This window comes from Micromesistius poutassou (genome assembly GCF_964030765.1).
Source record: "Micromesistius poutassou genome assembly, chromosome: 19".
NCBI classification, from domain to species: domain Eukaryota; kingdom Metazoa; phylum Chordata; class Actinopteri; order Gadiformes; family Gadidae; genus Micromesistius; species Micromesistius poutassou.
The window spans coordinates 14702825-14721879 of NC_140289.1; the positions used below are offsets into that span (position 1 = coordinate 14702825).

General features: G+C 41.0%; 1 protein-coding gene across 1 annotated transcript; it reads left to right on the forward strand.

Annotated features, from left to right (window-relative positions):
• The first annotated feature begins 1197 nt into the window (after positions 1-1197).
• Positions 1198-16324, forward strand: apobb.1 (apolipoprotein Bb, tandem duplicate 1). The gene is made up of 29 exons (XM_084484099.1): positions 1198-1321; positions 1621-1653; positions 1786-1898; positions 1991-2136; positions 2267-2414; positions 2514-2666; positions 2771-2895; positions 3000-3085; positions 3308-3755; positions 3864-3978; positions 4069-4215; positions 4300-4511; positions 4718-4913; positions 4992-5171; positions 5250-5453; positions 5548-5715; positions 5836-6041; positions 6228-6410; positions 6542-6672; positions 6772-6982; positions 7070-7242; positions 7353-7516; positions 7601-7710; positions 7816-8189; positions 8296-14292; positions 14395-14506; positions 14592-14615; positions 14722-14905; positions 15210-16324. The coding sequence occupies exons 1-29, from the start codon at positions 1267-1269 to the stop codon at positions 16203-16205; spliced, it is 11394 nt and encodes a 3797-aa protein (XP_084340225.1). The 5' UTR covers positions 1198-1266; the 3' UTR covers positions 16206-16324.
• The last annotated feature ends 2731 nt before the right edge of the window (positions 16325-19055 follow it).

Consider the following 19055-nt stretch of genomic DNA (forward strand, 5'->3'; position numbering starts at 1 on the left):
TAATTTTCAATGAAAAATGATGAAATCATAAACACTTAAATAAAGATTGAGTGAACTAGAAGCAGATATAGATATGAATAGCAGCAACAGCAATGTATTTCGGCAGATCTAAAATTGTACAAACAACATAAATTGTATCTTTATTTAACCAACCTTTTGTGAATTATAGAATAAAGAAATAAACAGAAGAAATAAATCAGCAGAAGGCCAGTCAAAGGTTATCAATTAAATTACAGATACAAGTTAATTGTAGATATGCTAGAGTGTATCAACTAGGAATTGCAAAAAATGCCACTGAATTTATTATTATGATTTAAATTTGAACAATCCTTTCTGTGGTGTATAGGTAGGTATATATCCTTCCTAAAATAAGAAGAGAGAATACAAACTGAATGAATGTTTAATTCAGCAAATTCAGATTCTTGCAGAAACCAAGAGAAATGCACAATTTGCATTATCAATAAAACATATATTAAACTACAATGAAAACACTTCTGATAAAAATAAATCACAACACCATTATCCTTCAATAACTTGTTTGCTGTTTTTATCATTAAGAGAAAGAGTAATTTCCACTATTTCACTTGAATCTCTGTAGAGCATCAAAGGTCTGATACCGCTATCATTTTCACATGCAGAGGGACTTTGCTTTGAGACATGCGTTGATCACTCACAGTTTGTCATGGAGAGTGTTACTTAACAATGGTTTAATTGTATCATTGATCAATGTTTCGCTCCTTCTTTGCTGATTGAAACAATAGTCCAGATTTTTAAAACGTCCCCCTTTAAAAGTCCCTAACTCTGATAATAATTACTGATAATAATTACAGTAAAATAAAAAAATGACATACATCATCTAAATATATGTTAAATACTGCACTGTTAACTTTTATGCAGTTGCAATCGACTGCCTTAAGTCCATCATATTTAAATGAGTGAAGAAAGAAAACTGAAATTCCCTTCTCCTAAACCAACAATTATTGGACATCTTAATTTTTCTTTAATCACCAATCAATCAGAATGTATTGTTCTGTTTGCTTTGCTTACCCAGTGTCTCACTCTAAAACAATATAATTCTATGTGAACTTTCTGCCTTTGTCCTTCCACACTGGAGGGTGCAGTAGACTTTGAGCCTTTCAAAGTACTGTATGTACCTTTTTGCAGCCGCTGTGAATGAGTACAACTGAGGGTATAAAAGGCCTACCCTGATGTTGCGGTATCAGCCTCGTCAAGCCTCCAAGAGCAGAGAGACTCAGAGAACCCAACATGGGGGAATCTAAGCTCTGCATTCTGCTTCTCCTGAGCACAGCGGCCCTGGCCTGTGAGTACCAGGGGATATTTCTGGGGTCATTTGAAAGATGACAGTTCCTCTTTAGTTTCCATATAAGATGATGCTGAAAGATTTGATGATGCTCACAGACTTTGCAACAATTATTTTTTTATTTTCACAAATTACGTTTATTCATATAATTGTTAGTGTATTATATTGTGTCTTTATTAATTAAATAATTTATATCTAACCAGTTTTTCAACAATTATTATTGTTGATGATTTACACTTGTCTATTATATTCTTTTGTATTTGTAACATTCTAAAATACTCAACTCTTTTACCCTACAGCTGCACAAGTTGATGACCTCCCAACATGTTTGTGTAGGTTTGAGTTAATATTTGATGGTTGATGGGGAAAAAACGTTTTTTGTATGTTTTGTATACATCCAATTGACCGGCCCGCTGACAGAATGAAACATTTTGATCACCTTTTATGTCTCTTTCCTCATATAGTGGATCAGAGATACAAGGCCCTACACAAGTATGAATATCTGTATGAAACTGAGTCACTTAATGCAATCAACGGAGCCTCCAATCTCCAAAATGGACCCAAGGCCTCCTGCAAGGTAAGGTCACACCCCGCCATCCTTTTTTCCTTCTTCCATAACAAAAGTGACGGAGGTGAGCAAAAGTTAACTGTTTTTTATTCTTCAACAAGGTTGAGATTGAAGTGCCCCAGTCTTGTAACTTCATCGTTCGTACCACTGGGTGTAGTCTGAGTGAGGTCGTTGACGCGGGGGCTGACGGTAGCCCAGTGTTCGCTCCAGCTCCCTCGTCTGACGCCTTCGCTGCTGAGATGGAGAAGTAAGTGAAAAACATTTGACATCTTTGACATCTTCAGACAAAATCATCAGATATTGAAAACCGGGAACACACTCTGTATCCCTTCATGTAAGTAACATACTGTTTCTAATGTGTCTGTTATGTTCTCCAGGTATCTCCTGAAAGTGGTGGCTGCGGGAGTTAACGATGTGAAGCTCTACTCTGATGAGGAGGAAACGCCTTCCACCTTGAACTTCAAGAGAGGAATCATCTCCGCTCTGCTGGTGCCTCTGGTGGAGGAGGACAAGAACAAGATAATGGTATGTTTGCTTCACAAGAAAAGTTATGCAGAGAGTAATCAGAGAATATACAGTGATCAAATATATAAAGGAAATACTGATGTTTTATGTCTCATATAGCCCACCATCTATGGCCAATGCAAGTCCCAGTCCACCGTCAATGAAAGACAGACAATTGCAACAGACATCACCGTGAGCAGGGATCTTTCTAGCTGCGACAAATTTGTCCCAATGAGAGACCAAACAAGCTCCTTGGCCCTTATCTCTGGGATGGTACGTTGCCCTACTCACTACATGCTTGGTTGCATGCCATTTGTCCACAGTTAAAATCCTTTAAGTTCAATGATCCAGTTGGCTAAATGTTTGTCTACTTGCAGCACTACCCTCTTGCCCAGCTGATCAGGAGCTCACAGACCTGCCAGTACAAGTTTGATAATGACAACAAGCACATGACCTCTGGTTCATGCACTGAGAGACACATCCTGGTGCCCTACTCTCACAAGTATGTCCCAACTTTTCATTGCTCAATCATCCTCAATGTTTGACCTGCCCATACAATTGAAGGATCCATACTGTATTGGCTAAATTATTTGTTGTTTGTTGTAGGGGAGAATATGGAGTTACCAGCATTGGAAAACAAGTCCTGACCCTGCAGGATGTTTCGGCTCACAACGACAGAATCTTTGACTTCAGTAAGTCTGGTGCTTTATAAATCACTATTGTTATGATATAATCATTGTCTATCTATCTATTGTGCGTAATTGTTCAGAACAGCAATGCACAGGGTTGCAGCATTAGGTAATAGGCTTGAAGAGGGACAACATTGGGAGATAAAATTGCTGTGAATCAAAACATACAATTATTATGATAGTGTTGTGTAATGTCAGAATAATTCATAATTGATATATTTGCAGATGAGGCCAACGAGAAGTCCCTGCACATGGAGGCTGTTTATGACAAGAGTGTTGTCCAGGATAAGGATGCTGGTCTGGCTCTCCTTAGAGAACTGGCCACTTTGCCAGATACTGAGGGTGCAAGAAGGCCCAACCTCTTCTTCAGGCTGGTGCAGATGTGCCGCGGGATGAAGGCTGAGACCCTGAGGAGCGGTATTAGCGAGGCCCTTGAGGTGTCTGTGCCACTGACCTTCCAGGTTCTGGCCCAGTGCGGCACTGCCGAGTGCAGCAGTGGCATCATGCACATCTTTAGGACCTACGACAGGTCTGCAACTGAGGTCGATGCTGCTGTGTTTGCCCTTGGACTGGTTTCCAATCCCTCACCTCTTCTAATCAAGGATATGCTAGAGATGGCTCAATACAAGCCCAGCAAGCCCATCATGTATGCCCTCAGCAACATTGTCAAGAGGTGAGCGAAATTGACACAAACTCATTATAATTTGGTTTTGGTTATGATGAGATATTTTTTTATATTTTTCATTTGTACATGTTATAAATTCCAATTTTGCATTGTCAGGTTCTACAAGGCTGAAGGAAAGATGATCCCTGAGATTACATCTGTTGCTGAGTTCATGGCAGCTAAGTTGGGAGACTGCACTGGTGACAAGGACAACATGTTTATGATCTTGAGGGTGAGTACATCAATCTCATTACTCAGCATGCATCATTTGGAAAGGAGAGATTTCATAAGATGGCAATATAAAACCATTTCTTCCTTTTAGGTTGTTGGAAACATGGGTGCAGCCATGGGAGCTGCCAGTCCTGCATTGAAAACCGCTGTTATTCAGTGTGTGAACCAGCCCACCGCAGACACATCTGTCCAACAGGCTGCCATTCAGGTCTTCAGACTGACTACTGTCCCCGAAGAGGTTGGTACTTTTATTACAGGTCATGATCAAAATATTTTCCCTGTTTAGTTATTTTATAACTCAAGTTCTGTTGATTTGTCACAGGGTAGGGAAGTTCTCATGCAGGTGGTCCTGGATAGTGCTAGCCCACTGCAGAAGCGCATTGCTGCCTACCTGGTTATGATGAAGGACCCCCAGCCCAGTGAACTGGCTCAGTTGGTCGCCTCTTTGCCTAATGATCAAGACCAACAGGCCAGGAGCTTTGTCATCTCTCACATTACCAACATCCTGTCCTCAACTGGTCCCGAGAATAAAGAGTAAGTGGAGCATTTTTAGCTAATTTCCTACTGAGCTACTTCAACTCAACTCAACGTCAACTTATTTCCTCTCAGATGTTGTTTCTGAGTCAACACATCTGAGCAGCAAGGCCTTTCAACAATAACACCCTTTTGGAGCACTCCTGCAATAGCAGTTTCATTTCCAATAGCTGAAGTACCTTACCAGTTTGCATTTTTTCCAACAGACTGAGGGAGAAGATTCTGAATGCTCTGCAGGGCAATGAGATTGGAATGATCATGGATCCAACCAAGTTCTCCGGCAATTACAAAATTGGCTCTATTCAGGGAAATATGATCTTTGAGGCAACCAGCTACCTGCCAAAGGAAGTCATGCTTGAGATGACCCTGAAAGCCTTTGGTTATGACGTTGATCTGATGGAGGTACAAAAAATAATAATCACTTTGACAATACTTTTCATGTGCTAAAATATAATATTAACCAGTGGTCTTCTAATTTAGATTGGAATGGAGGGCAAAGGGTTCGAGCCAACTGTTGAAGCCCTGTTTGGAGAGAATGGATTTTTCCCTGACACAGCCCTCAGGACAATGTACTTTGTCTCTGACAACATGCCCATTGGAACCACTGAAATGCTCAGGAAGATGCTGCCTGCTCTGAGGAAGGACAGGAAGAAGAGACAGGTAGGAAAACAAAGATTTTAGTAGCATCTCTGTGAATGTACTTTGGAAGTATGAATAACTGAGTTTGTTCATCTTTAGGCATCCCAGGGATTGATGAGGGAAATTGGACGTAATCTCAACAAACTGGTCAGGGAACTGAAGGCTCAAAAATCCCCTGAAGCAATGGTTTACTTGAGCCTTTTGGGAAATGAGCTTGGTTACCTTAAATCCGAGGACATGGCGGATATGGCCTACTCTGCAGCCATGATGATTGACAACATGCTCAAGATGTTCCCAAGTGATGTGAGTACATCTTGAAATATAACCCATCAACCTATACAAAGCACTATTTGGAAATGGAAGCTGAATGAAGCTTATGGATTTCTCTCTTCCACAGATGATGAAGTCCCTTATGACCACCACTGAAAATGAAATCTTTGTCCACTACCTCTTCATGGATAATGAGTTCTTCTTGCCCACTGCCAATGGAATCCCTCTGAGGGTTGCCCTCTCTGGCACATTCACCCCAGGAATCAAGGGTGGACTTAAATTTGCCAGTGACATGGTAATTGTTTTCCATGTTCTTTCCAGTGTATGGAAAGCACATTCGTCATTATATATGTGTAACCCTAATATATGTTATGTTTCTTAAGATAAAAGCTATTCCCTTGTTGTATCCATATAGAGCGCCGTCAGCTTCATGCCCTCTGCTGGCTTTGAGTTTGAGTCTCAGATCGGTTACCACTTCCCTGAATATGTCAACTCTGGACTCGAGATGCATACCACGCTTTACCACGAGAGTGGGCTACAGGCCAAGATCTCCATGGGAGCTGACAGTTTTAAGATCAGCATGCCTGCTCCCACGGGTCCCACCACTGTCCTCAGCATTACGTAAGCATTAGATAAATTATCCCAATGACCAAACAAGTAAAGGGTGGTGATTGGTATCAGGCTAACAATCTTGATATTGTCTAGAGATAAGGATGTGATGCAATTTCAGCAGCGGCACTGGGACCTTTGATAATGGTACCCATTTCAACAAATATGAAGCCTAACCCTTTTATCCAATCATTACAGCAACAAACTGGTGTCAGTGACCGGTGCAGAGTTCAAGACTCTCCCACCGACCGTGACGGACAAAGTTGATACTAATGACTGCAATGTCTTCTTCGCTGGAATGAAGTACTGCATTGCCATGCAGTATACCGATGCTTTCTCTCAGGAGACATCCCCGTACTTCCCCATCACTGGAGACAGCAAGTAAATGAGCCGTTATAAACCACAACAACTTAAATAGACAATTGTTTGTTCGTTTTAGTAATGTTGTGGTTCATGAATTAATTATAATTATATTATTATATTATAATAATTAATGAATATTGTTCTTCAAGGTTTGCTGTTGAAATCCACCCTACTGGTGATGTGAATGAGTACACAGCCACCATTGCCTATGAACTCTTAAAGGAGGGCGAGGAGGGCCGCCAGAAGGTCGATGCTGTGACGATGACCCTGAGAGCTGAAGGTATTTTAGAAATTGAAAATAAATATTATGTTTTAATTTACATTGAATCATTAGACTATCTGGTTCGAGTTTTTGAATTTGACTGTATTGAAAAAACAGGTGACGAGCCAGTGGAAGCCAGAGCTACTGTGAAGTACAACAGGAGGAAGAACATCCTGACCACCGACATCCAGGTTCCTGACTATGATGTGGAGGCTGGATTCAGGCTGGGGGTCGCTGACGGTAGCGCTAAGAGCAAAGGAACTTACGCCATCACCTTTGACATCATCAACAAGAACGTCCCACAACTCTCTCTTCTTGCCAGTGCCAAGTAAGAAAAAAATAATATCCCCAGGACATGAAATTAACTATGTAATGTACCATGACTAAATTGTGTTTTATTTTATTTTATTTTAAGTCAAAAGGCCATGAAGGAAGGTGTGCTGAAAGTCCAGCTTATTATCCCTTCAATCAAGGCTGATGCCACCTTCACAGCCAACATGAAGCGTGGCGAAGAGATGGAATGTGAGCTTAAGAGTGACATTAAGTTCCTCGAGAGCACCTCAGAACAAAAACTCTCTCTTAAATATGGTAAGGTTTTTTGTACACTTAGGTAACCTTTGACAAAAAAGTGACTTGGTGCAGCAGAGCCTTTCCAGAGATTTCCATTTTTGCTCATTTAGTTTGCACATCTTTTTCAGATGGAAGCAGAATTGAAGCTGGTGTCGAGTCTGACATGAATTCTGAGATAATTAACATTCTTCCCAATGCTGACATGATTAAGGAGTATGTCAATGCCATTCTCGACTCAAGTGTGATGGAGTCTGACATGAAGATCCGTCAAATACTCACCAAGTCTGTGGAGGTAACTAAAGTAACATAACAAATGGGCATGGGATAATTTCATTTTAAGAATATTCAAAAATCAACATTATCTTTATTCCTCTAGGCAACCAACAACTATGTGGAGAAGTATGCATCAGATATCCCTTACATCATGAACATAAGAATCCCTGACATGCCTGAGATGTCTCTGCCAGAGAAACTTTTCCTGAACACGTAAGTTAAGCAAACAAAATTCAACAACTAAAATAAATAAATAATGAAATTATTATATGTATTATTAAAAACATAATTAATTGCCATTTGTTGTAATTTCAACAGTAAAGCCAAAGCAGTCTACAACTTCAACAACGAGTACTTCACGATTGCTATTCCAGTCCCTCTTGGAGGAAAGTCAACAGAAGAACTCAACTTCCCTGCCGCCCTGACCACACCGAGCCTCTCCATGCCCCAGCTTGGCCTACAAGTTCCCTCAATGCAAATTCCAATCCCAGAGCTCTTTGTACCTGAGACAATTACTATTTCAGTGCCTCTCTTTGGTAAAGCTGAGGTCTCAGCTATGCTGAGGAGCAACATCTACGATTTGGAAGCCTCAATTGCTGCCGGAAAAGATGTTGTGCAGACACCGAGCCATTCAGCCATGTATGACGTGAAGGGAACATCTTCATTCGATATCCTCTCATTCCGGATTGAAGGTAATTTTTCCACAATTGTTATTGAAATGCTACACATCCATTTGTAATTGTACTTCAACCAAATATTGTTTCCATTCATGATCGATTTGATTGTTTATATGTATAGGCTCTGGAATGTTTACCAACCAAGATTCCATCAAGGCCGAGATGAAAAGTGCTTTGGCCCACAAGTTCCTTGAAGCCAGTTTTAACATCTTAGAGGAAACTCTCACAGACAAAGCTGGTGTCAAATCAAGCAGCAAGATTGAAGCAAAAAGTACCTTAGGACTCAATGTTTTCATGGAGCACATATGCATGGTTGGCATGAACACAGAAGAAATGTCTGGGGATAGTAATCTGAAGGCAATGGTAAAGGTTGGACCATTCTATGGCGACACCACTTCAACCCAATTTATTGCCCTCTATCCATCAAGACAAGAAGCTAAAATAGATTCTTCTTTGAAAGTTGACTCAACATTTGTTCAGGCCCAAAACATCATCTCTGCAGCCTTAAATAATGGAGAACTTTCTGTTACGTCAAACACCAATGTCTTTGAAGACACCTTGACTCATGTGGCTGAGCTCTCTTTCAAGGAACAAAGGTTAACCCTAAAATCTGACACCAATGCCCTTGCTCTTGGCATGAAGATCCGCAATGAGGCTCAGGGCTCTGTTGGTGCCGGTGTAGTCCTTTTAAGGGTAGAAACCAATGCTGACCGATTTGAAAATCGCATCTACTCTCTGCAAACCGGAACTCTAGATGTCAATGGTTTAGTTTTCAGCAGTGATGGCAATGTGAAGCTTTTAGAAAATGAGGCCACTCATACAGCTACCCTAAAAATGAGCAAGGATGGTTTGGAGACAAGCGGAAAAAGCACACTCAAGAGCCCCCTGATGCTGGAGAACAACTTTATAGCAGGACTTGATGCATCCAGAGCTTCTCTGTCCATTAACAACAAAGCTTCACTGAGTGACATGAAGTTTGATAATGCAAACACTCTCACAGTAACTCCTTCTAGCTTTGACTTCAACTCAAATGTTGAGACCATTGTCTCTGAGAATGTTTTGTACACTCAAGATATCACCATTGATTTAAAGCCATACATTGCCTCCTCCAGTATGAATAACAACCTGAAAGTGCTTGGGGCAAATGTTGTTAGTGAGGCTCAGTTGAAGGCAGAACTGTACAAGATGGACCTATCTGGTAGCATGAAAGCCATTTATTATCAGCAAGAGATTAAACACACATATGAGATCAATTATGCTGACCTGGCTGCCAATGCTAAATGCAGTACAAGTGGAAAGCTGTTTGGAACTCAGATGAGCCATAATACTGAGCTTGAAGTGGTGGGTCTTGCTGCCAAGTTTTCGAATGATGCTCGCTTCAACTCACAGCCAATGCGCTTTGACCACAACGTGAGAGCTAGTGTTGTACCTTTTGACTTCAACCTTGATACCGTCTTCAATGCAGATGGGGACCTTGCCCTTTATGGAATGCCCAGTGCTCAGATCTATTTCAAAAACCTCCTAAGGGCCCAGCCCCTGGCCTTTGCCAGCTCACATGAGTACAGAGCCTCAGTGAACCAAAAGATGGATAATGGATTCTCTTTGGAGACCACTATTGACAACAAGATAGATACTCTTCTGTCTCCACAAGTGCAGAAGGCTGAATTTAGACTTAAGTCCAAGCTAAATAACCATGGCTACAATGAAGACTTTAATATGTTCAACAATGCAGATACAATTGGAGTAGAACTTTCAAGCGCTGTCTTCACAAATGCTTTTAACATGGACAACACCGAGAACCAGGAATTCACCATCTCTGGCTTCCTTAAATACGATAAGAATACCAACAGTCAACTGATTCAGATCCCTTATATAGATGTGGCTGCTTACCTCGAGAATATCAAGGTAGCTTGTGTTAGTCTTCTAGAGGCATACCGCAACTACGTCAACAATGTGCAAGTTTCTGCTAGGCTTGAGGCTCTTCATCAGAGTGTCAGTGACTTTGTTAATACACTGAGTATTGAAGACAAAACAACTTACCTCAAGCAATACCTTACAGATTTTACTAAAGATTATTCCATCTCAATGGAGGACCTTGACGCATATCTAAGACAAGTAACAGAGTTTGTCACGAAAAGGCTGTCAGATCTAGCTTCTTCCATCCAAACAGTTTGGGTTATGGTGAAAGAATTGATTGTCAGTGGCACCCTTTCTGAAACGCTCATTCAGAACATCCAACAAAAGCTAGTAGAATTGAATGACATTTTTGACATCAAGACCGTGGTTGTGGCAGTAATGGATAACATTATCGAATTCATTGCACAGATTGATCTTGAAAGGCTGCAGGGCAGCAGTATGGCCTACTTGCAAGACATTGATGCAAAGTTTGAAATCAAGTCTACTCTTGAAATGGTTGTGAGGGATTTGAAGCAGTATTTTGAAACCTTTGACTTGTCCCAGTGTGTTGCTAACATCAAGAGTTACATTTCTTCCATGGATTTTGAAACTCAGATTATGGATCTGATTGCTCGATTCCCAACTGAGATTTTCTCTGAAATAACAAGAGACGTTAGAGATATTGTCCAGGAATTACAAATCCTTGAAAAAGTAAATGCATTCCATGCTAAAATAAGAGATTTTATGGTCAAGATGGAGATTGACCAAAAGATGATGGCTATCATTGAACAAATTTTAGTGCTTGTCCAGAAATTAAAAATTGATGAAATGGTCCAAGCTGTAATTGCAAACCTGAACATTAAGGTGCATCTTGAAAATACCATGTTTCTAGTAGATGTTGGCATCTCATACTTAAAAGAAAGTAACATCATGGATATAATTGAGAGACAAATTATATTGCTCAATCGGATGAGTGCTGAGTTTGTAAGAATGGTGAATTCGCTTCCGTATACTGAATTTATTGAAGGTGCAAATATCTTTAAAACATTTTTCACAAACAGTGTGAATAACATTATCAGGAAACTAGAGCTTTCTCAGAAGCTTGATGCCACAGTAGATTTCATTAACTTTGTCATATCTTCCATTCAAGGCTCTTTGGAACAACTAAGAGAAATCAAATTTTCAGAAATGGCCAAAACAGCTCTTAATCAGCTGAAGGAATTACCCAAATTCCTCAAACAGGGAATTGACGGAATTAATGTTGAAGCTGTGCTAACTCCCTACCTGCGACTTGTTAGCAAGTACTATAGTAAGGTCGTCACCATCTTCACTGACATTTGGACCAATATGGTTGAGGTCATACAGAATGTTTTTGCTGAGCAAATGATTATCAGTGAGGTTAAACAAATGATTGAAGGAGTCATCACTGGACTGAAGACAGCTGAGTTGGAAGTACCATCCTTTACCTTCCCTTGTACTGATCTTGTTGTTCCCTCAATGAAGATCAGCATGGATAACCTTTATGAGATCAAAACATCAACACAGCTTGAGATCCCTGAGTTCACTATCATGGGACTGTACACTATTCCAGCCAGCACTATCTCCTTTGAGGTAATCAAGCAGAGGCTCATTGAACTAATTAATTACATTGTCAACTTTGAGTTCAATATGCTCAGTTTGGATGATGTTTTCGGAGATATTTCCATGAACTATTTCCCTGCCATGCCTCAGTTCACCATTCCCCAAATCAGCTTTGCTGAGCTTTCCTTCCCTGAAATCCCAGTGATGAATGTAGACAAGCTTGTTAAGACTCTCCAGATCCCTGACCTCAAGCTGCCCACCATCCCTAGTGAGCTCATGGTGCCATGCTTTGGCAAAGTCTATGGGGAGATGAAAGTCCACACTCCTATCTACACAATTAAGACCACTGCTGAGCTTGCAAACGCTACAGATAACGCCTTGAACCCTCGGTTCAGTGGCATTTTTAACTCTGAGGGAAAATCTCCCAAATCTGACATTCTCAACTTCATCATTGAATTTAAAGCTGATATTGCAATCCCCAAGAGAAGCCGTGTTCTTGTGGCAGAATCTTTGAAATTAACCCATCTTGCTTTCGAGGTTGAACATCAGGGATCTGCAAACTTCTATGGCCGATCAGCTCAGGCCCAGTCCCAGGCCCAGACTACAGTCAAGGTTATGACTACACCATACACAGCCAATTTTATCAACAAAGCTTCTCTTTCATTGGCTCGTGGCATTACTGTCTCAATGGAGACAAAGTATGACCACATGGTGAACATCCCATTCATTGATTTCACAAGTGACATTGATGTAAACCAGCAGGGAACTATTGAACAGGAAGATTTCACAATGAAAGTAAAGAATATTGGTACAGTCCAGGTCAGAGGCGAAAACATCTACAAGACCATCATGTTGATGAATATCGAGCCTAGGCTTGTTAAGATGACGTTCTCCGCTGACACCATCACTGCAATGTTAAAAATTAAACAGCAAATGACTGCTGAATCTGCTCTCCTTCAATACATCAAATTTAATATCCGTAATGAGGCAGAGGGCCCAGCAGTAAAGAATAGTCTTTTTGTGGCATCTGGACAGTGCACCCTTAATGACCTGAGAATGGAGGTTAAGGCTAACCATGATGCAGAGCTATACGGTTTAGTCGATGGAGTCTTTTCAAATGCAATCAATTTCCTGATCCGTCCCACCGAGTTTGTTTTCGACTTCCAGAACAAGGGGAATGCTAAAGTAAACTTCTTTGAGGCTTTAATTGCTAAGATTGAACTTCAGAATGATTACTCTGCAATGTTCAACGCTGACAGCCAGCAAATGAACACAATGGCTCTGGCCCGCTTCAACCAGTACAAAGTCTTGTACAACTTCACGGTTAACAATAATGAAAATGAGGCTGCTATGTCTGCTGCTATAGATAGTGTCATTGACCTAGGCTTCTTGAATACTCCCATCTCCATCCCTGCGTTTCCTCTATTCTTTGTTCAGGACATGCCAGCCATTACAAATCTGAATTTGTATGAGCAAAGTGGATTGAAAGACATCCTGACTACCACTGAGCAGAATATCAATGTGGATGCTAAGATTGTTTATCAAAAGAGCCAGGACATGCCAATTTACTCTTTTACTGAACTGATCAGAATACCATCTGCAGGCAACCTTGTTTCAGAGCTATCTGTGAAGTCTGCCATCATTAATTTGAATGTTATTAGTGGCCTGTACACTAGTGATGACTTGGTGATTCGCATTGGAGCAACAAGCAACTCTGTTTTTGAGTCCTTGAAGGCCAAGCTTGATGGCACATCAAGCCTGACCATCGTCAGAGGAATCAAGTTGGCCAACTCCCTGTCTCTGGAGAATCAACACATTACTGTCACCCATGTCAGCTCCATTGGCATGAACACTGAGACCTTTGAAACTAAAATGTCTGTTGCAACAAATGGAAGAATTAATACCCCAATTCTCGACCTAATAGTGACCCAAAACCTAGATGCAGACAGTAAGGTTAGTGCCATCTCTACTTTCCAGATGAAGGGTGATTTCAATGTGCCCAGATTTGAGGCTTCTGGAAATGTAGAGGCAGACCACAGCCTGAAATTTGAAGGATCCTTTAAGCAGATCTCCATAGAATCAACCACCAAAGCTAACATTGATGGCAGAGCACTTATGCAATATGTCATTTTGGGAATACTGGACAATGATGCCAATCTGTACTTGAATGAAGAAGGTCTGCGTTCCACATCAAAAGTGATTGCTGACTACAAACTTAATAGTGGCTCCACCAAAGTCATTGGCATAGATGTGAATGAAAATGCATCAATTGAAGCCTCCTTGAGCCGTGTACTTGCAGTGCTGAAGTGCACTAGCAACAATGAGGTTACTATAGCCGCCTTAAACACCAGGGGAAAATATGTTGCCCAAGCCACCATGGATCTTACACCAATTTCATCCCTGGCTGATATTGAAATCAACCTATCTCAACCAAGCGACCTGGGTGATCTCACCTTGTTCGAGAAGATTGCTATGGACTTAACTGGAACCAAGCAGAAAATGTATTATTCAGCCAAGCTTGTGACACCAGTGATCACCACAACGCTGGAATCAGAGGTCCAGGGTGAGGCTCCTGTCTTCAAAGTTACATTGAAGTCTACTGCTACCTCTCCCATTGTCTTCCTGGAATATGACATGGATGGTGAGTTACTCAACTTTCACAAACCCTTTGCTCATAAAGTGATCTAATGCATACAACATGTTATGTATACCTTTTAGTAATAATTTCACTATTCCCCTATAGCTTCATCCACTACCAACTTTGAAAATGGAGCTCTGATGATGACTAATAAAGCAGTCCTGACCCACACTGACGTCACCATGGATGTCAACCATGTCATTACCCAAGCCCTAAGGTATGTGACATTTTCACAGTCGTATGTAGAATTTCATATTTCATTCAACTCAATGATTAATGTACCCCTTTGTTATTTATTTCAGGAGAAAACGCCAAGTAGATGGGAGGTCAGTGTTCAAGTTAAGGTCTCTTTTCCAAGAGACAACTTATTTCAATATGTGAGAATTATAACAGATGTACATTTCGTCATTTGGTTTTCTTTGTGTTTATTAGTATTTCTCGCCAAACCCTGAATGTGGACATCACCAGCTCTACTTTCACCGATGCAAATTTCCGCTATGCTGCTGGCAGAGATGGAATCAGTGCCTCTGTGTCAACTCCTTCCACTGGATTCTTGGGTCTTCAGGTCAACACCAGGCTCCCCTCTCTGAGTGCTAGACTGTACAGTCGCTACGCTGTAAGTATTGAAGCAATATAATATTTGTTAGTTAGAGTATGTTACACATATTGTTTTTGGTGGTATGTTAATCCGTCATGCTACTGCCTAAATAATAAAATTGAGGACCTGGAGAAAGGGACAGAAAGTTAATGGGAGTTGATGTACACAACTGACCAACAAACTATTGAAATGTATTATAAATATACAAAAAAAAAAAATATATATATATATATATACATCCATTTGAAGAATGCACTTTGAATGGGCTCGTCTTCATAAAGCATAACTATATATTTTTATTTTTGTTTCCCTCTTTCAACAGTCTGCCCCTGAAAATGACGTTGATGTATTGGTCATCAGAACATCTCCCAAGGGTGATGATAAGATGACGCTGCAGGTTGCATACAATATGGACGCGCCCGCAGACATGCTCTCTGGACTCAAGGATAGGCTAGCCTCAATCACTTCTGCATTCACTATGTTTGCTGAAAAGTATCAGATCACAATGTATGCCCAGAAGCTGATGGCCGCAGTAACCACCTTTGTTGGAGAGACCTACGACTTTGCCATGAACTACGACATGGACATGAGCCAGTTGTCCACCTCCTTTAGAAATGTCATCGCTCTGTACCAGAAGACTGTGCAGGTGTCCCTGGATGCTGCAGTCAAGGTGCTGACAGAGACCAGGTTCTACATGCCTGACTCTGCGGAAATGACCACACTGCCTGAGGTCCTCAAGAGGCTGACCAGCAGCATTGGTGCCATGCTAGAGAGAGTCATGCAGATTATCAATAGGGAAACGGAGGGCTACCTCAACTCTCTAGCTGAGACCATGAGCGCTGTTGAATTCCGATTCGGTAATGCTGATCCCATGACCGGAGCCCAAGTCATTAATATTGTACAGACCAATTTCAAGAGCGCCTCAAATATGGTTGTGGACTTTGTCAAAAACATGGAGAGCCTCGATAAGGTGCTCGAGATGATCAGGGACACCACACAGGTGGTCGTCATCAAAACTCAGGAGTTTGTTGATTCCATCAAGTCTGATTATTTGGATGCTGTGCTTAACATCATGAATAACCTCTATCGTTATATTGTTACTGTCATGAAGGACGTATCTGACAGCATGGCCCTTATAAACATGGATAGTTTCAACAGTACCCTTGAATACCCGATGGAAATGATGATCAATGGGGCGACTCAGTTCCAAAGCAGCGTTTCCGACCTTTTGCAACAGGCTTCGGAGGAGACCAAAGCGTACATGAAAGTCAGTGATAGAAGACTGGAGCTCGACCTTCCTTTCTCCTTCACACAGTAAAGAACTCTCACTGAGATGTTTTTATAAAACACAACCATCAATTTTTATTCACAACTGCATAACTTCATAACTAACACTTTAAGTTTGAAACTGAATTTCAATAAAGACCATCTACCTGATACATTGTTTGAAAGTCTTGTTTTTTTTTCGAAGGGTAAATTAATGATTTAAAAAGCATTCACACACTCCCTTATAATATACATGTATCATATTTTGAATGATTTCAAAAGTCCTCTGACTGGATATAACTACCATATGTTGGATAGTAATTTGAAAGAATGCCTAGTATTAATGTGTGACACCAAGGGAGTCATCTCAACTCTATTCAACTTTATTTATAGAGCACTTTTGGTGCAAAACTGCAATACAAAGCACTTAACAAGTGAACAAGTGAAACAACACAACAGGATAAGGATAAATTAGTGAAAAATAACTTTCCAAATCAGAGTCAAGGACTCGCGTCAGGCACTCTGTTCTCTAACACGGCACGTTTAAGCCGAAATCAGCTACAGCTCAAAACATGGCCTTTTGGACAGTACTGCAAAGCGAGCCCCACTGTGGCACACCAACACGAGGCCCTTCCTCTCCCTGAAATTGCTGCAGCGCTTTCTCCATAGAAAACCTATGGAGTGGGTTACACAGGGTGTCTGACCACATCTCCAGTGAACACAAGATACATTTGAGAGGGAGGATGAAACATGGACAATTCCACATTAAATGGGAACTGACACGCTGGCTGTTTTGTAATACAACAGCACTGCTTCATTCGCGTGGAAGAATCCCAGTCTGCATCATCAACTCCTTCATTGTGACAAGGATGCACATGTGAGGGGGATGGAGTAATTGCAGGCAGAATGTGTTGGGGAAAAGTCTCAGGACATCTGGGGCCGTATTCACAAAGAATCTTAGGGCTAAAAGTAGGTCATAAGTGGCGAATTTAGGAGTAACTCCTAAAAATAATGGGCGTGTCAGTCTTAAATTTAGGACTCCTAACTTTTTTCACTAAGAGCAATTCACAAAGTATTTTAGGCCTAAAAGTAGCACCTAAGTCTAGGAGAGCTTAAAAGTCCTCGAGAGGACTCCTAACTCAGTAAGACCTATTCACAAAGAATCGGAAAATGGCTGCGAGACGAAATGTTTTGGAGACAATGGAAGACTGTGAATTGATAAGGCGAATCGTGAGGGTATCAAACTGGAAAATGCAACTTTGCAATGACGACGATTTAGTAATATCGCAACCATCAGTGATGGTTAAAACACACGGGGGCAATGTTACAAATGTACCTTTAATCATCCTTAATTATTTAATATATAAATATAAATAAATCACTTAACCCATCATTATTTGTCTCATGTATTAATAGTAATACAACACTTTAATCATCATTATTTATTTGAAATAAAAATAAATGGTTTGAAGTAAAAAATAATAGGCCTATAACTACTCTTACTTATGATTACTATCTAATCATTTATTGTAAGATAATTTATTGTATTGAGTTTATAATCTGCTCAGTAAGGAGTCGGGAGTCGGACCAGTTGGGCTTTCGCTTGCGTTTCACGTTGTCTTCTCCTTCATTCATCATGATAGGAGGACTTGAACGGCGGTATGGGCTGATATTTAAAGTGTTTAGTGGCGTAGCCACGGGTGTACATGGGTGTGCCTGGGACACCCAAGCGTGGTCCTGGCACACCTAAATATTTTCAGAATTAATTCATTGCAACGATTTCTTTCAATTTAAAGCAAAATGTGACAGAGAGCGCGGTGAGCGGTGCGCGTTGCACTAGGACTGCGTAGTGACCGGTCTAGGTCCACGCACTCGCTACCACAGAAGCGGGGCTGTGAAGGAAACCCCCCTATTGGATTTTGCGATTCTATCCATACATTTCATTCCCCCATGTACAGCGTGGAGTGATTTAGTGGAGAGCCAAGGCTGCTTTCAGGATGGTCGTATCGATCGCTCCGGACCCTGGCTTCCACTGGACACTTGCAGCAGTTATTCTAACAGCGTTCCGGTAAATCACTGAACTTGAGGCCACCCAAACTCTCACAGGCGCACCTTAATTACAATCTCTGGCTACGCCCAAACTTTAAGTGCTGGACATATGCTCATTGGATAATAGTTTGCAGGGTGCTTTTAATTACTTCCTTGATATAATGCAATTTACGTATTTTTATTGTTTGCTTTGGCTCTCTTTTTAACGTGCATACAACGTCATTATCGTGGTCTGCACAAACTTGTCATCGTGCTTGTATTCTGCTAACTGCACTGTCCATAACTGTTTGATAGGACATCATTTGTAGCCTAGGCTATTTCCTTATTTTTCGTTGATTTAGTGGGCTCGTTCTTGGGAAGTTGCGAATGAGTTTCACGGAGACCGCCGGTGTCGTGCCAGAAGTTGATTTTTGCCAGAAACTGATTTTCACCATCTACCCAACAACAATAGGCCTATTAGGCTACTGGACACACAGGAGGCTATCAAACACATAAACAGAGATAAAAAAAAATAAAAAATAAAAACAACATTTGATGATCTTTCTCACACTATCGTCATTATCGGATCATTCAATGATCGCTTCATAAACGCTTGATTGGCCTACATTCTGAACAGCCAACGTTCATCACCGCCAAATGTGTTAAAATATGTTTTATTGTCTCACAAATACTTATCATCGATATAAACTGTGGCATACTGGCGCTGTTTGAGCCTGACGAAAGCAGCCATAGCGCCACAGAATCAGCGCTTCACAACTTTAACAGACCGTGCGCGCTCCCGCGGACCGGAAATCAGTTTCTGGCAAAAATCAACTTCTGGCACGACACCGGCACTCAACAGCCAATCACCGTA